Source organism: Lissotriton vulgaris, unplaced genomic scaffold (genome assembly GCF_964263255.1).
Source record: "Lissotriton vulgaris unplaced genomic scaffold, aLisVul1.2 SCAFFOLD_4236, whole genome shotgun sequence".
NCBI lineage: Eukaryota > Metazoa > Chordata > Amphibia > Caudata > Salamandridae > Lissotriton > Lissotriton vulgaris.
In genome coordinates this window covers 147,612-166,780 of record NW_028241231.1, presented here as the reverse complement: position 1 = coordinate 166,780, position 19,169 = coordinate 147,612, and the positions used below count along the sequence as shown (strand labels likewise).

At 45.2% G+C, this 19,169-nt stretch overlaps 1 protein-coding gene across 1 annotated transcript; it reads right to left on the bottom strand.

Annotated features, from left to right (window-relative positions):
- Window positions 1–2,923: 2,923 nt before the first annotated feature.
- LOC147672013 (olfactory receptor 5J3-like) lies at window positions 2,924–3,868 on the bottom strand. The gene has a single exon (XM_086948054.1). The coding sequence runs from the start codon at window positions 3,866–3,868 to the stop codon at window positions 2,924–2,926; it is 945 nt and encodes a 314-aa protein (XP_086804180.1).
- Window positions 3,869–19,169: the final 15,301 nt, after the last annotated feature.

The window sequence follows — 19,169 nt, the reverse complement described above, 5'->3', positions numbered from 1 at the left end:
GAGCTAATGCCTTAACATCAAACATATGCATAGGCTCCACGTCTATGGTAGTAAAGCATTTTTTTAATTGGTTTGCTAAATGTTTTTAAAATTTGTAAATTGTATATGTATTTCAGTTCATACAATACTGATCATATGTATATATGTTTTTTACCGACAGCCCTGAAGAAGTCCCAGTTTGGGACGAAACGCGTCGGCTGTATATGTTTGACTAAATGTTTTGAAAATAAAGGATTTGAAGAAGAACTCCAACATCTTCAAGATATATCATTATTATTACTACTGTTTCAATTTTTGTGGTGCACCTTTGCGGTTGTTTGAATTATAAAAAATTCCCTAGGGAAAATGCACAGTGATGATGGGTGCCATTCAGTGTGCACACAGTCCCCTTGTTTGAACTTAAGGGCTAAAATATCGCATGGGGGAAAGATAGTCAGGTGCTTATTCTAGAAAGGGTCCATCATCTATGCAGTTTCTGACAGTCTCCCACCAGACCCTAATACGCAGACTCAACGACACAGGAATCCAGGACAAGCTCCTCCCTCAGCCCGACGCTCTTCAACGTCTACATGGCTCCACTTGCCCCCATCGTCAGAACCTACGGACTCAACATCGTGTCATACGCAGACGACACCCAGCTCATCCTCTCCCTATCCAACGAGCCCAACACCGCCAGACGCAACTTTCGAGAAGGCATGGAAGCCGTCGCCAAATGGATGAAAAACAGCTGCTTACAACTAAACACCAACAAAACAGAAGTACTCATCATGGGCCCAAACCCCGATGCCTGGAGCGACACCTGGTGGCCCACCGCGCTCGGAAACCCGCCAACCCCTACAGACCACGCACGCAACCTGGGAATCATCCTGGACTCCAAGCTCAAAATGGACCGCCAGATCAACTCTATCTCATCTTCCTGCTTCCACACCCTCCGCCTCCTTCGTAAGACCTTCAAATGGATCCCCCTCGAACACCGAAAGACAGTCACTCACCCCTGGTCACCAGCAAACTCGACTACGGCAACGCACTCTACGCTGGAATAAACAAAAACTTAATCCGCAAGCTACAGAACATCCAGAACGCCGCCGCAAGACTGGTCCTCAACCTGCCAAAAGACTGCCACATCTCCCAGCACCTGCGCACACTCCCTGGCTCCCCGTCAAGGTGAGAATCACCTTTAAGATGCTCAACCACGCACCCAAGGCCCTCCACGTCACGGGACCAGCATACCTGAACAGCCGGCTCAAATTCCACGCACCCCAAAGGATCCTCCAATCAGCCCAGCTCTCCTACGCCGAGGTCCCCCGCACCAGAAAGACCAGATCGGGAGGCCGCTTCTCCTCCCTCCTCGCGGCTAAAGCATGGAACGCCCTTCCGCTCCACCTCAGACAGACAACATCGCTCCCCATCTTCGCAAGAAACCTCAAAACCTGGCTCTTCGACAGACCTCCTCCTTGATGGAATGGAACCTGCACCCTCCACCCCTAGCGCCTTGAGACCCTTGAGGAATTAAACGGACTGCTAGTTTTTTTCCCTTTTCCACCGCGTACGAGTACCATATGTGTGCGCCGCGATTTTTTATTAAAAATAAATAAAATTGACCCTAAAAATCCATGTACGACCCCCTGAGCAAGCCTGGAGAGTCAGGATATTTCTACCCTGCCCCCTTTCCTTATTTCTCAACTTTGTTTTACTGTTTTCTTGTGACGATTCTATCGACGAACAAAATGGTTGACAACACTTCCTGGTTTGCAGTGTTCACAGACAGTTGACATCCAATCAGCATGCAGCTCGTGCTCGTAATTGTACAGTTTTCAGTACGCGTGTCGGACTCCATCTCTAGATATCGCTACAATTTTACTTGTAATTTTCTCAGAAACTACTGAACGGATTTACACCATTTAACCCTTTCGATGCTCATGACGGAACGGTTCCGTCATGAGCATCGGTCGTGCTGTGCTTATGACGGAACCGTTCCGTCATGACCACACCCATTTGCATTAGGGCCCAGCACCGGGGGTAAATCGGGGCCGCACAGATGTTAACAAAAAGCACAATCTGCGAACTGAACTCTGCCTCTCTGCCAAATTTGCTATAATTCTGTTCAGCGTTCGGGCTGTAGCCCTGGGTAAAGGTCCCTATGGAAAATTGCATGGGGCAAACACATTTTGGGACCCCCCTTTTTTCTCAGCCCCCACTTGACAAATCACCTCCAAACTTTCAGGGAAGGAGCGGAACGAGCAGGCCATTTTCTTAGAAAAATTCACGAAGATTCGTCCACCAGCGGCAAAGTTATTCCAAATAGAATGTTGCAGATAATAGGGCTGAATTTCTCTTTATTAAGTATTTATTTGACACTTTTTAAGTCAAATTACAAAGCAAAGTGTTTGCAATGGTATTGCATAGGAGAATTAAATACTTTGCAGCTATGCCTGCTTTAACATATATTGCAAAAAGTAGATTATTCAGATGCACAGGGAATTGATTTACAAAGGTAAACTCACACTGAGTGATTTACTAGTAGTGTCTTTACGATGACTGTCTTATCTTTATATGTGTCGAGAGTGCGCAATTGGAAAGATACCACTTGTAAGACCCTCGGTAAATACCAAGCAATTGTAAACTTACACAAAAGCATTTGTCTGCCTGTGTGAATCAGCCCCACTATGTGTACGTACACATCGGACACACTGAAGGCAAATACAAACACATTCACACAGACATATGTGCATTCAAGCCCTTATTTGCATGCACATGTGCACTTATGGTAGTGTGGCTGCAGGATTTTTTTCTTCAAACTTTGTAACTACCTGACATACACAGCGTTACATCCTTATTAATTTTTGAAGTCTTAGTTGTTTGAGATATATGGTGTGTGGTGTGTTCATTTGTGTTTGCGTTTAAGTCAAAAGGTATTACTCTTTCAGCGCATTTCTCCATGCAAAGATATTCTGTTCATTACTTTTCTCAGGGCATCTTTAACGTCCTTGTTCCTCAGACTATAGATCAGGGGGTTTACCATTGGAATTACTACTGTATAGAACACAGAGGCCACATGGTCCTGCCCTATGAAATATTTTGAGCTGGGTCTGATGTACATGAATGTGAGAGTTCCAAAAAATAGAGTGACAGAGGCAAAGTGGGATGAACAGGTAGAGAACGTCCTCCATCTACCTTCAGATGAACTGATCCTCAAGATGTTGCAAATGATGCATATATAGGATATAATAATAAGCACCACTGCCAGTCCTATAATGCAGCCACCCTCATAAAGCAGCAGGGCCACATTAAGTGTTGTGTCAGAGCATGCAAGTTTTAACAGTGGAATCACATCACAGAAGAAATGAGTTATTTCATTAGAGCCACAAAAAGACAACCTTAGGATACACATGCTTTGAATCAGAGATTGCACAAAGGTTACTAAACAAACAATAACTACACTGTATGTACAAACTTGCTTGGTCATAATTGTAGTGTAAAGCAATGGTTTACATATAGCCACATATCGATCATAGGACATCACTGTATGGAGAAAAATCTCTGCAGTTGCCATCCAGGCAAAGAAAAAAAACTGTGTCACACATCCTGAAAGTGAAATTGTTTCCTTCACCAGAAAGGTGTCCAGCATTTTGGGTGTGATGACAGAGGAGTAACAAAGGTCTACAAAGGACAAGTTACTAAGCAGAAAGTACATGGGCGTGTGAAGGCGTGGAGAGATCCTGATCAGTGCCATTATACTGACATTGCAAACCACTGTAATGATGTAGATAAGAAGGAATAAGACAAACAATGGGAACTGCAGCTCTGGGTCTTCGGTGAGACCAAGGAGGATGAATTCTGTCACTGAGGTCTGGTTGCCACCTTTCATTTCTCCAGAGGAAGGGACCTGACAGGAGAGAAATATATGTTTATATGATGAAGATCCTATATTTGTTTGTGTAATTTCCATGCAGTATTTATTTCATGCATACAAATTACCCCAATGGAAATTAGATGTGCATATAATGCATCATTCACTAATATGCAAACACTGTGAAACAATGCAGACTGCACATTCAGTGGCAGCTTCCCTGTTGTGTGTAGTTAAACCAAAAGCGCAGACCATGGGGCAGATTTACAATACCTGGCGCATCCCTGCATATCAGCAGGGGTGCACCAGTGTAGTGTAGTTCCTATATTCCCAATAGGCTCAGCACATTGGAATAACATAAACGATAGTTTAGACGTAGGACTGAGGTCGACTAGGTCTCTATTGAATATGTTAGACTTAATTGTGTGTGCCAGCTAGCTCAGAGGTCACTAGAAACTTTCTCGAGTAAACAAGAAGGCGTTTAGCTTTCCTGAATAGACAAGAAGGGATTAGCTTCTGACAACCATGTCACATGACAACTTTATATCTCCAGAGTCGCGGAAACAATAGATAGCTATTTTACTCAGTCAATCATGCATGCTTCGTTTCACCAGAGATGCAGAGAAATAGAGACAGGCGTTTTCAATAAAAGGGTTATTTATTGAGCAGTCTTCTTTCTCTTGCAAGAGAAATGAATTGCCACAATTGCAATACTTGTCATAAAGTAAAGTGCGTACAGTAAAAGGAGTATTATGAAATAATACTGTAAAAGCATTTATATGGTTTATAAGCATTTATATGGTTTCTAAGCCATAAGATACTTAAAATGGCTAAAATACATACAATGATAAAATAATGACTAAACGTACTCAACTGGTGTTTCTAAGATAGGCCTACCCCAGTGTACCTAACCTAAACCTAGTACAGGGAAGGAGTAGATGAGTTACAGTTTTTGCCAAGAATCTGATTCAAGAATTCTCTGTGGGTCTAATCAGCTCCGCACCTTGGGTATAGAATGAAGGAGGTCTTGTATCTCTCTCTCAGGACTCGATCTCCCAGTAACCCGCGAGGGTATCTGGGAAACACTGGAGCTGGATTTCTCGGCAGGAGAAAAGACAGCGTCTCTCTCAGTGCGTCAGCAGGGAGGGTCGGCTTCCTTCGGCATTCGCATCAGCAGGGAGTCGGGCAAGTAGATAGCCGATCTGCTCCAAACCACCATGTGTTGCTTAAGGCAGATGTTGGTATATTTATACCTGGAAGGTGCCGAGTTTGACGTAAGGTTGGACATAAGACGTCACTAAGAACTGGCAGTTCTTTCAGGACTTTCAGGAGTTCTAGTACAAATCAAATCAGAAGCAGGGGGAATTCCCAAGCTGCTGGAGGCTTGGTTTGTTTATTGTACGCTGCAGCTGCACCACCCTGGATACACCGCATTTACAATGCGGCGCACCATGGGGCAAAAACGGCATGGATGCATCACGCATCTGTGCTGTAAAAGCCGCGCATTGCTGGAGTTGCGTCACAAGCGCGACGCAGCTCCAGCAATGCTCTGGGGGACCCTATCTCCACAATGCTGCGTCAATCCTTACGCCTGCTTCAAGAAGGCGCAGGGTTTGGACGCAGCATGGCCCCAAAAGTGACTGAGTGAAATCTTGTAGATTTCACTCAGGCACTTTTGGGAGGCGTTCCTGAGCCGGTACGCCCCCCCCTGCGATGGAATGCCTCCATCTGGCGCAGGGCTTTACAACGTGACGCATCTGGGAGCTGCGTCACATTGTAAATGACCCGCACCATGGCGCATCTTTTGCGCCACCGCAGTGTCACAAAAGTGACACAACAGTGGCGTAAATGAAGCGCAAGTGGCGTGTAAATCTGCCCCCTAGTGTATTATTTTTCGAGTAGCTGTATCAAACTGTATACTTCTATTAGGTAGTGTGAAAGAGATTCATATAACGAGAGAGTCGAATGGCAAAGGATCCTTGTAAATAGAATTACTTTCCCATAATGGAAAAATACTCAAAGCTAGGAATCTGCTAGGAATGAGTGAAGAGGAAAATTGTCGGGAAGAGAGAGGATGAGTGAGCTTGAGATGAGTGGTCATATTGGGTAAATTAAGGGTTGGAGCTTGAAAGAAGGCAATGAATGGTCAACTGTTAGAGCTATACCAGAACAAGGCAGGGAAAGCCTGGTACCCACATCTGACAATAAATGTTATGTTATGTTATAGATTATTTGTATAGCGCCTATCACCGCCCGTCTCTAAGCGCTTAACAGAAGAACATAGCATAACAGTTACCCCAAGCCCTCAGCTGTCCCCCATTTAAGCCGGAGTCATTGCCTTTCTGAATAGGTGAGTTTTCAGTTTTTTCCTGAAGGGTAGTAGCTGTGATTCTTCCTTCAGAGTGGCCGGAAGCTTATTCCACAGTTGCGGTAGAATCACGGACAGGGCCCTGCCCCCTCTGGTTTTTAGTTTAAATCTGGGTTGGATCAGATTGGAAGTTTTACCTGAGCGCAGGGATCTACCAGGAACATATCTCTTCAGACGTTGCTTAATGTACTCTGGGGCTTTCCCAAAGAGTGCTTTATGGGCCACACAGAGACACTTAAACTGAACTCTGAATTTCACAGGTAGCCAGTGCAGCTTCTGGAGCAGAGGGGTTGCGTGCAAATTTCTGGGCACGGAGTAAATCAGCCTAGCTGCATCATTCTGTACCACCTGCAGCTTCCTCAACAGCTTCTGTGACAGGCCGAGATATAAGGCATTGCCATAGTCTAGTCTTGAGATAACTGTGGCAGATACGATCGATTGCAGGGTGGAGGCCCAAAGAGATTGACACACAGAGACCAATAAATATATGAGAAAACATACAACCCACAGAACAAACATATGGATGAAAAACTGTGAAATATGTAAACAAAAAGGATGGCGGACAACCGGTGTCCGCTTCAATCAATCAATCAAACTGTATTAATATAGAGCAGCTAATCACATGTGAAGGTATCCGAGCCCTGGGTTGTAGGTCTCAGTCAAAGAGGCAGGTCTTGAGTCCCTTTCCAGAAGTCTGCTAAAGAGGTAGATGTTCCAAGGTGGAAGGTAAGGGTGTTCCAGGATTTGGCAGTGAGGTAGAAGAAAGATCACCCTTCGGTGAGGCAGCACCGGGTATGTGATGTCTGTGAGACAGCGAGGTGAGCAGAGCATGGGTTTCTGGGTGGATAGTGGAAGTTCAGGCTGTGGTTCATCTATGTGTGTCCTTGGTCATGTAGGGTTTTGTAGGCGTGGGTCAGAATCTGGAAATGGCATCTCTTCTGGTTGGGGAAAGAGTGGAGGTCTCTCAGGTGCTGGGAGATGTGAGTCCTTCTGGGTCGGTTCAGGATCAGTCTGGCTTCAGCCTTCTGGATAGTTGGGGAGTCTTCTCATGATTTTTCCATTGGTGCCTGTATAGATGGTGTTGCTGTAGCCTAGATGGCTGGTGATGAGAGGCTGCTTCACTGTTTCCCTCGTGCCGGTGAACAGAAATTTGAAGATTCTGTGAAGCATGTGGAGAACGTGTAAGCAGGCTGTGGAGACATTGTTGACCTTTTGTTTCATAGAGAGTTTGCTGTCTTGGATAATGCCGAGGTTGCAGGGGTGATCATCCAGAGTGGGGGTGGGTCAGAGTTCGAATGCCACCAGGCGTCATTCCAGAGGGAGGTGTGGCTGCTGAAAATTAGGACTTCAGTTTTGTCTGCGTTGAGTTTCAGTCAGTTGTCTTTCTTTCAGGCTGAGACATTCTTCATGCAGTTGTGGAAGCTGATTTTTGTCATTGCAGGATCCGTTGAGAGTGAGAGGACAAGATGGGTGTCATCGGTGAAGGATATGATGTTCATGTTGTGTGCTCTGATGATGTCTGCTAGTGGCGTCATGTAGATGTTGAAGAGGGTGGGGCTGATGGATGAGCCTTGCGGGACATCGCAGATGGTGTGCTTGGGCTGTACGGTGTAGGGAGGGTAGATGAATCTTCTGTGTGCATCCCAAGTGGAAGGATGTAATCCATCTAAGAGCATCATGTTTGATTCCGATTTGGTGCAGTCGGTTCATGTGTTTGTGGTGGGAGTCTCGGTTGAAAGTAGCAGAGAGGTCAAAAAGGATAATGTCAGCTGACTCCCCTCTATCATGAAGGGTGTGGATGTCATCTTCCTCGACAATCTTGGCTGTCTTGATGCTGTGGTTGGCTTCAAATTGGGAGGAGTCTTGAAGGTTGTTTCCCTTCAGGCATTTGGTGAGTTGGAGGTTGATGGCCTTCTCCAGTCCTCGTGTGGGAAACAGGAGCAGTGAGATGGGGCTATAGCTCTGAAGGTTGCTGGGGGTCCCACTGCCTGGTCCAAGTTGGTGGAGGCCTCGGACTGAAAGAGACTGAGGGCGTTGGTCCATTGGTGCTGTGTGACCTTAGCCCAGCTGCAGAAAATAGCACTGTGGAGGTTGGGGGTGGTGCAGGGGATCCAGTGATAGTAAAGTGTACAATGGAATGAATGAAGCAGGTGAACCTGTGGTGTGGCTGTATTTAATTCTGTTTGTAGAAATGAAGATGGGGTCCAGTGTGTGTCCAGCTCTGTGTATAGGGTCTGAGACCAGCTGCGTACAACTAATGTTGTCTATTTGTTTCAGGAGGTTAGTGGATCTTGTGTCTTTACGGTCGTCTCGATGGAAGTTGAGGTCACCCAGGGAGATGAAGGGTTTGGATTCAGTGGTAAATATAAGTTTGGCATCGCTAAGGTGGGTTTGTGGCACTGGGGGTCCGCCTCCACAGAAGTGTGCGGGCGGGCTCACATTTGGTGCATTTTGGCATGGAGCACTGGTCCTGTGGGCTTGCAGGTACCTTGATTGGGTCAGGTCTCGCTCTCCTCATAGGCACATCAACAAGTGAGAGATCCAGGGTGTCTGGGTTCTCAAAGACTGTGGAGTTTATTTGTTATTGGTGATCATGGAGCTTTGCTTGGGGCTGGTCGTCAGGCCTGCTTTTTATCTCCCTGCACGGTTGAACCTTTTTTTGCTAGTTGGATCAGCGGGCGAGCTTAACTTTGAGGTCCCACTGTGTTTAGTTGATGCAGTCTGCTTTTTGGTGCTGCTCTTCTTTGCTGGGTCGGGGAAGCAGAGGGTAGCCCTTATGTCTTCCTTACAGTCTATTACTAGTTTGGAGACTGTGTGCATGGTATGCCATGTTTGTGGCATGTGCAAAAACAACAGTTGATGGACAGAATGCAGAACAATGTCATACATTCAACCCAGTACAGAGATCTGGGCCTAAATCCATTGTTTTTTTGCTCACCATGCCATTCCAGTTTGAACATAGCCATATGCAAATCATTCTTGACCCTGTTCCCCATGCTCATGAAGGACTCACTGTCCGGTGGGGTGGTGTTTCATACGGGATAGCCTTAGGATCCACAGTCTTCAGGGCTCGATTTCTATGATGCCCCAGTGAAAGTTCAGCACAGGTCCAGTTGCCTTTGGTCAACTGGTCTCCAGTTACAGGGATCCTCTGCGTTTGACCACAGGTGACTATCTCTTTCTTGCAGGAGGACGACAATCAACAGCTGGGCTCTATAAAGGTGTTACGTTTCCACTTGAATGAAGACAAGATGACGAGGTAGGTTCTCTTATTTTATTAATAAGAAGGAACAAGATAAATGTCATGTAATCAAGCATGAGCCAACGGTCCTTCTGTGGAATATGGCTCACACGCAGTGTGTTCCACATTCCACCAAAGAACACAGGATACCACACATCTCCCTCCTTTATAAAATAAAAAAATAAAAAACATTGGTACTATTTAACTAAAACACAATGTTGGACTAATATATAATCTTTTGCATTAGCTAAAATTACATAACATTCAAATGGTAAAATGGAAATAAATAGATATTTAAGAACACAAAATTTACCAAGGAAACAAGGAAAGTTATCTACTCATAACATAATCTTTACACCATGCTGGTGTATGTCTCTGTCTCACATTCACCTGGCTTCTCCCAAAATTGGAAGAACGTTGACAACCTTTTCGTCAATTCAGATTTTTAGGTGAACAACCTTTACAACGAAACTTTTACTACACTACCATTACAACGCAACCATAACAACGCAAACCATTACAACGCATTGCGCTGGGGGGCGCTCTAGGATAGGGAATGAGTTTAATTTACTATCCAATACCTTCCCTAGTGTCCACGGGGACTGGAGTTAAAATAGTAAATTAAACTTTTCACTATCCAGCACCCCATGCGCTATGCCTTGTAAAGGTTTGCGATTTAAAAAACGCGTTGTAAAGGCATGCGTGGTAAAAGTATGCGTTGTAACGTCATACATCCAGATTTTTATGCAAGACTTTTTTGTTTTGTAAAGAAGGAACACAATAAATATCTCCATTAGAGACTTTCACAACTTTTGAAAAACTCCAAACATTTCCATCAGTTAACTCCACAACTTGTCTACTAACCCTGACCACTCTTATGGGATCAAAAAATTGAGAGAATTCTACCCTTTTTTACACAAACCCAATCACCAACATTTACAGGACAAGAGATAATTTTGTTTGGAACATTGTCCATAACGTGATTGTTTTGGTAATACCATTCCCTTTGTCCACTAAATTCCTCATCCATTGTTGACTCAAATTGCATAAACTCGTCCTACCTCTCATTTTATCAAAAGGTGATAAGTCGCCTTCACTTCTAGGGGTATTCTGTAATTCAACACTTCTTTTGTCCTGGCACTAGAGGATCCTTTTTCTCACAAGTGGATATTGCAGGGACAGTCCGCCTTTAGAGTCCCTCGGGTCCAGATGGTACAGACCAGTCTTTGATGTAGCTTCTCCTTGCTGGGTTCAGTGAGAAGCAGGGCTATCTTCCTTCATTTCTGAGCACACGTGGAGCTCTTCTTTTACTAGTAGGTACAGCAGGCATGGTCCTCCTTCCCAATGCCTTGAGTTCTGCAGGTGGAGTCCTTCCTTGATGCAGCCTCCCTTTGCTGGGTGAGCAGAGCAGTCCTCCTTCTGTCTTCTTGCCAGTCCAGCAGTGATCTGAGGTCTGGGGTCATAATGTGCCACTTTTATGCCATCTTCTCATTTGTGGGAGAAGAGAACTCACTAGCCAATGGAGCAGTAGTCCCGCAAGTCTATCCATTCAATTTCCTCATGTTTTAGCTCTCAAACAATCCCAGGGCACCTCTCTCTGCGCTATACCAAGCTGGTCCAAGCGTTCTTCACTTGCGATGAGCCATGAACATTCCCCTAGGGTGTTCCTAGCACAGATTTCTCCAATGAGTAGCTTGAGCTACTGGTAGCTATCCCGCTACCTGTAAGTAGCTCTCCTGCATGCATCCTAGTGAAATGAATTAGAAGCATTTGCTTGTTTAAATTACTTTATGTCTACTACATCTGAAAAGTATTCAGGGTGGAAATGGTTGAATTTTCATTATGTACTCAAAACGGATATTTGAGCAATAAAAATTAAACTGGGTTTGGGAGCACTTATTACTAATATCATTAACTTGGTGGCAGTGGCATTGCAGCTACGGCTGGTATGCTTTCCCATGTAGAGGCATTCCACATTGACAATGCATTATTTGCATTACTTTTTGCAACCTTGCCAGAGACAGAAGAGATCACTGCTGCTAATCTTGCACAATGTAGCCTTGTCTCATGTGGTTACTATTACATCTCTAATAATATAAGCAGTTCAGGAGGATTTTCACTGAACATAAGTAGCTCTTAATACAGAAAACCCTGGAGACCTCTGGCTTAGCATAATGAGCCACCCCTTATGGAAATTCATTTCTGCAACAGGTTTTCCCCCTGTACAGGAAATGCCAGCTTGTCTGCCTACACAAAGAAGCAGGCAGGCAAATGTGTGATTGCCACTTGGTTCACTGAGGCAGTAGCTCTTTGAAGCTGGGCATTTGCCAAACCATACGTATCATGCAGTAGGACTGTACAGTGGTTTAGTTCAATAGTCTCATGAGGAATGTAAGGGCCACACATTTTTTCAACTCTTCGAGTGAAGAGGAAGTCTACGGGTTTGCCCTAGAATCTGGTGCCAGAGTGCCTTCATCCTCACTCAAACTATTTGGTTTGCAAATGTATTGGTTGCACAATGGTAAACAACTTTTACTTCGCGGCTGCTAGTGTGCATACTATTACTTCACAAGTATCGACATACATTCATAATGGTAAACAACCTTTACTTCGCAAGTTGTTACATCCCAAACGTTTTTATAACGCATGTGTTGTAATGGTATGCGCTATCCACATTGATATTATTATAGGCATCACTGCAGAAACCTCTAATCAGTCAAGAGGCAGCACTGAGTTCTTCTTCTAAGCCAAACTGCTCCCGACAACCACTGTTCTCCTGCCTGGGTCGGGCCTCTCTCCCAGTTTTGGGAGGTTGGAGATTTTTCAGATCGTTGGAGGCACATAATAAGGATGATAATAACGATGTGGATAACGCATGCGTTGTAATGATATGCGCTATTCACATCGTTGATAGGATGGCGCTTCTGTTTCAAAACAACGACGTGCAGATCTGACGTTGCTGGAAGCGGGAGAAGAGAGGAAGAATGGAGGAGGGAGAGGTAAGTGTCATTTTTTAGGTCATGAAGGGGGTAGTCTTTTAGGTTGTAGGGTTGTGTTTGAATAGTGTGGTGTATTGTATTTGAGTTTGGGGAAGTGTCGGGGGTCGTGAAGGGTAGTGTTGGGGAGTAGGGACAGGACATGGGGTTGGGGGAGGAATATGCAGGGAGTAGTGTTTGAAGGTGCAGGGTAGTGTTGTAGTGTTTGTGTTGTGTCAGGTAGTTTTAGGGTTTAGGGTAGTGTAGGGGGGCGTGCAAGTTATTGTTTGAGTGTAGGCTGCGGAATGATGGAAGGGGGGGCATGCAGGGGGTAGAGAGTTAGGGTTTAGGGTAGTGGTATAGTGTGTGTGCAGTGTAGGGTAGTGTTTTAGGGTTTAGAGTAGTGTCAGTGGGTTGTGAAGCTTAGTGTTAGAGTGTAGGGTCCAGACAGGGGAAGGGGGAAGATCAAGTAGGGGGTAGTGTATTAGGGTTTAGGGTAGTGAAATAGTGTTCATGTAGTGTAGGGTAGTGTAGTGTGTGAGGCTTTGGGTAGTGTTGAGATTTTATGGGTTACTGAGAATGTATAAAAATAGTAGTAGGAGGTACAATTAATTTTGAAAACAAAAACTCACCCAACCTGAAGCACTTCGCATGATTTTAGTGCGATGGATTTTATTATCCTAAATCATTTCTAGAAAAAAACGTAGAAGTGCTATGCTTACTAATAAAATGCAGAATAAAAGCATTCATAGTACATTTAGAACCATTTGCGGTACAAATGCATGCGCAGTACAAACTTGCGAAATAATCATTCATGCTAAGTAAAAATATCACACTGAAATTGCGCAAAGTAATGGTATGCGAAGCATCGACATACATTCTTGCACAATTGCCTTAAGGAACACTTCTTCCTCAAAAAGATGTAAGAAGACAAAAGGCATAATATTTCAGTATTGACTTCACATCCAACATCTGCAAAGAATTGGAAAATGTTCAGCTTAATTCTATTAGGGGGGTTCAAAGCGACCACACTCTCTGTGGTTCAGGAAGTAGCTTCCTGCATTCTGGATTTGATTACACTGCCACAGTCTCGCAGTTGAAAAGATTATACTTTCAAAGGGAAAGCACAACGGCTATGACAATGTTCTTCAGAATCACTGTAGGACCAGTGGTCATTCGATGGACCTCCACTGAGTGAAAAATCACTTCTAGATTCAGATTCATAATACTCTGCCTCAGATGCAGTATCACTGGAATAGAAGTGACACCCATGGCCCCTCTGTTGCCTCTGTTTTGAACAGTGCTGCTGCACAATCTTCTTTATTTTATATCCCTTCTTCGCATTTTCTGTGCATTGGTTCACTTTGCTTTTTTTATCTCTCTCTATGCAGGTCGTAAGGCAAATACCGTTTGCATTGCCTCGTTCCTGCCTATGAGGTGTGTTCCCAGAGGCTAAATGTAACTTATTCTGGTACAATTAAAATTCACTTTCCAGTCATCCTAGTAACCGGTCCACAACCTTCCACTATCACCAGGATCCAGTTTATTACCAGGAATGTCATTCGTCCTTGTCCCAGGAGCCCCATCTTGAAAGTTTAAATAGTTTATTGTCAGTGCTATGCTCATCCCAGGAAGAATTGGCACAATGGGCTGGCTTTTCCCTACAGAAATGCATGACGGGTTCTAGCAGAGACAAGCAACATGAAAATGACGAATATTCTTAAATCAATTTAGAAACATTAGGATTCATTTAGTAAGAAAAACATCCACAAAAATTGAAAAAAAACAAAAGAGTGCATCAGGAACAATAGTAATATGTTTCGGAAGATTATGGGATAGATGTAAAATGCAGTTCTGCATTCACAAACGTAAAAGTGCTCTTTTCTGATGTACAAAGCCCAAAATGTGATTTAGTAACTTGCTACCAAATTGCAATTTGGGTTTTGCGCTCCGGGATTTGGAAGGGGCATACTGAAGGCATCCCTTTATAATACTTAATTGCACGATAAAGTACAAATCTTTTGTGACCAAATGCTGTCACAAAATAATTTGCTATTAACCACCAACTCAAAGTTGGTGATAACCCAGTTGCAGATGGGAAGGGGCCCACCACCAAACCCTTTACCCTTTGAGAATATTTGGAAACTGTGCCCACTACTAAAAATATTTCAAAGTTTCATTTATTTCTTTTTAAAAACACAGTAATTTTCTTAAAGAAATGGTGCTCTACTGACATGAGTGGGCATGATGCCTGTGATGGCAGCGAGTCCCAGTGGGTCACAGATTGCCGATTAATTCATATTCATGTGGTAGCTCTATTTGCGACCAACTACGAATAACTAATGAAACTCAAAAGAGTTTCATACATTACAAATCATGTTTCCCTAATTGCGATTCAGAAAAAGAATTCAATTAAGAAATCGCAATTCCAATTGTTGTACATCCTGTACAATGTCTAAATATGGCATTAGGAAAACTTGAGTTGTAAAAGCGCAATTCATTTATGTGCAATGCCAAAAAGCCACCAGAGTTAGCACTTGTTTAAAAAAAAAAGTTATCAACAAACTGTTCTGCCTCATCAAGGCCAGGAGCTGAGTGGTAGTTACTTACCTGATTGGTCAGCTCCAATGCTGTATATCTTCCTTGTTCTCTTCTTTGAACCTCCAGTTACAACACCAAGGTTGAGTAGGTCTCTCGTTCTCGTTTCCACTAAATCCAAATGTTTCAAATTCTCAAAGGTGAGGGAAAGGTTACTCCTGGCCTCTCCCACAAGCCTGGCCTTCCGAGAAGGCACCAGGGATCTGGTTCTATGCGAAGCCTTGGCTCCCTCAGGGTCCAGTTCAGTTTGCATTAGTTGGGGACGGCGTTTCCTCACCCAGGATGGAGCATCTCTTCATATTCTGGTGTTCTTAAAGCAATACAGGAGAGCAGCCATCAGTACGATCCTTTCAGTTGTTGGGTGGTCATGTGGTCACCCCTGGTCCTTTCACCGACAGTTAATAGATAGAACGCAGATTCCCTCTTGTTTTCTTCTGGGTTCTCCGAAAGTGCAGGAGTGGTCTGACGAGCTGGTGTATTAGCTACAGTTATAAGCCTAGTGTTTGTACAATCCCCATATGAGAATTACCACATTTACTGTTTACACTTAAAAACTATACACGAAGAAGCTTAGCGAAATGATAGGTGCAAATTTCAGAGCTCCTTCTAAGGTCACGCCTAGGCAGCACTTGCGCTGCCTCTTCAAGACATGCTATATTCAGGTATGGACTTGACTCCACCAATTTTATGCCTGTCTTTTCAATTGGCTCCGGTTGCTGTGCTTTCAAATTGTTGCCTTTAACTTTGTGAATAGGCTGAGTAGTCCCTCCTTAGTATCGCCTTGTCTACTTTTGTAACCTCCCATGAGGATCGGCCCCTCTTACTTGTATTGTTACCAGGTTTTCTTAACACCTTGTAGGCACTATTTTCTTAAAGGACTTTCTCCTACCAGCTATTCCAAGAAGGACAAGAGTGGTGCTACTTCTCACCTGTCCTCCAGCAGTGCTCGCAATCAGCTGAGGGATGCTGAGCTGCCTTTCCTTTCCTGGATGCTAGCATTGCGCTTGCGCTACAGAATATGTCACTCCAGTAGTCCTACATCAAATGTCATTTTACAAGTAATTTTCTTTGAGCTGACAGGTTTGTAAATGCTGCATCTTCAGCCTTCCTTTGAACAATATTGTGCTCTCTAATTTAGGTATGTGACATTGATCTCTGTTTTCCCTTTGGTAGCTCAGTGTCTCTTCTAAAATATTCCTATTTTTGGGATGGGATGTGCGAGATTACATGCCCCCCAATGACATATTGTTCATAGTGTCCTACTCCTAAGACCAGCCAACAGCATTAGAAGCATGCCTCCACCCTTCTTGCATTCAATGTCCTGCCTGGTCCATATTTGTGCTTTACATCACAACTGAGACTTGACTGAACCAAGCTGTTTACCAACTCAATGTCGGGTTCAACCAAGCAAGGATGATTTTTTTTCACTTTCTAGGACATGTAGTCATGCAACACCACTCAATACATCACCAAACCATACAACCACACCTCGCAGCATAGTTACAATCCCCCATCATAACACTCAACACCACATAACTGCTACATCAGCCAATAAAACACTACTCATTACCACATAAACACATCCCAAAAACCCCACTCTATACCACATAACAATCCACATAAAACACTACACAACATGCCACAAAAATCCACTCTTTGCAAAAACAACAGGTGATGGACCAAATGTGGATCAATGTCACACACTCAACCCAGTCCAAAGATCTGGGCCCAAATCCATCGTTTTTTTGCACTCCACACCACCCCGGGTTAGACAATGGCAATATGCAAATCAGCTCTGACCCTGTGCCCCATGGGAACAGTTCAGTCCGAACTACAAAAGCCATGTCCTTCCCAGAACGAAATCAAGCATCCGAGGACCGGACCGGTTTCGAGGTAACACCTCTCATCAGCCCGGCTAGCTTGACTCCAGTGGTGTGGAGTGCCTGGGACCCACGTCTGGGCATCCCCAGCGCACTTAGGGCGGAATTTGCAAAAACAACAGGTGATGGACCGAATGTGGATCAATGTCACACACTCAACCCAGTCCAAAGATCTGGGCCCAAATCCATAGTTTTTTTGCACTCCACACCACCCCGGGTTAGACAATGGCGATATGCAAATCAGCTCTGACCCTGTGCCCCATGGGAACAGTTCAGTCCGAACTACAAAAGCCATGTCCTTCCCAGAACGAAATCAAGCATCCGAGGACCGGACCGGTTTCGAGGTAACACCTCTCATCAGCCCGGCTAGCTTGACTCCAGTGGTGTGGAGTGCCTGGGACCCACGTCTGGGCATCCCCAGCGCACTTAGGGCGGAATTTGCAAAAACAACAGGTGATGGACCGAATGTGGATCAATGTCACACACTCAACCCAGTCCAAAGATCTGGGCCCAAAACCATCGTTTTTTTGCACTCCACACCACCCCGGGTTAGACAATGGCGATATGCAAATCAGCTCTGGCCCTGTGCCCCATGGGAACAGTTCAGTCCGAACTACAAAAGCCATGTCCTTCCCAGAACGAAATCAAGCATCCGAGGACCGGACCGGTTTCGAGGTAACACCTCTCATCAGCCCGGCTAGCTTGACTCCAGTGGTGTGGAGTGCCTGGGACCCAAGTCTGGGCATCCCCAGCGCACTTAGGGCGGAATTTGCAAAAACAACAGGTGATGGACCGAATGTGGATCAATGTCACACACTCAACCCAGTCCAAAGATCTGGGCCCAAATCCATCGTTTTTTTGCACTCCTCACCACCCCGGGTTAGACAATGGCGATATGCAAATCAGCTCTGACCCTGTGCCCCATGGGAACAGTTCAGTCCGAACTACAAAAGCCATGTCCTTCCCAGAACGAAATCAAGCATCCGAGGACCGGACCGGTTTCGAGGTAACACCTCTCATCAGCCCGGCTAGCTTGACTCCAGTGGTGTGGAGTGCCTGGGACCCACGTCTGGGCATCCCCAGCGCACTTAGGGCGGAATTTGCAAAAACAACAGGTGATGGACCGAATGTGGATCAATGTCACACACTCAACCCAGTCCAAAGATCTGGGCCCAAATCCATCGTTTTTTTGCACTCCACACCACCCCGGGTTAGACAATGGCGATATGCAAATCAGCTCTGACCCTGTGCCCCATGGGAACAGTTCAGTCCGAACTACAAAAGCCATGTCCTTCCCAGAACGAAATCAAGCATCCGAGGACCGGACCGGTTTCGAGGTAACACCTCTCATCAGCCCGGCTAGCTTGACTCCAGTGGTGTGGAGTGCCTGGGACCCACGTCTGGGCATCCCCAGCGCACTTAGGGCGGAATTTGCAAAAACAACAGGTGATGGACCGAATGTGGATCAATGTCACACACTCAACCCAGTCCAAAGATCTGGGCCCAAATCCATCGTTTTTTTGCACTCCACACCACCCCGGGTTAGACAATGGCGATATGCAAATCAGCTCTGACCCTGTGCCCCATGGGAACAGTTCAGTCCGAACTACAAAAGCCATGTCCTTCCCAGAACGAAATCAAGCATCCGAGGACCGGACCGGTTTCGAGGTTACACCTCTCATCAGCCCGGCTAGCTTGACTCCAGTGGTGTGGAGTGCCTGGGACCCACGTCTGGGCATCCCCAGCGCACTTAGGGCGGAATTTGCAAAAACAACAGGTGATGGACCGAATGTGGATCAATGTCACACACTCAACCCAGTCCAAAGATCTGGGCCCAAATCCATCGTTTTTTTGCACTCCACACCACCCCGGGTTAGACAATGGCGATATGCAAATCAGCTCTGACCCTGTGCCCCATGGGAACAGTTCAGTCCGAACTACAAAAGCCATGTCCTTCCCAGAACGAAATCAAGCATCCGAGGACCGGACCGGTTTCGAGGTAACACCTCTCATCAGCCCGGCTAGCTTGACTCCAGTGGTGTGGAGTGCCTGGGACCCATGTCTGGGCATCCCCAGCGCACTTAGGGCGGAATTTGCAAAAACAACAGGTGATGGACCGAATGTGGATCAATGTCACACACTCAACCCAGTCCAAAGATCTGGGCCCAAATCCATCGTTTTTTTGCACTCCACACCACCCCGGATTAGACAATGGCGATATGCAAATCAGCTCTGACCCTGAGCCCCATGGGAACAG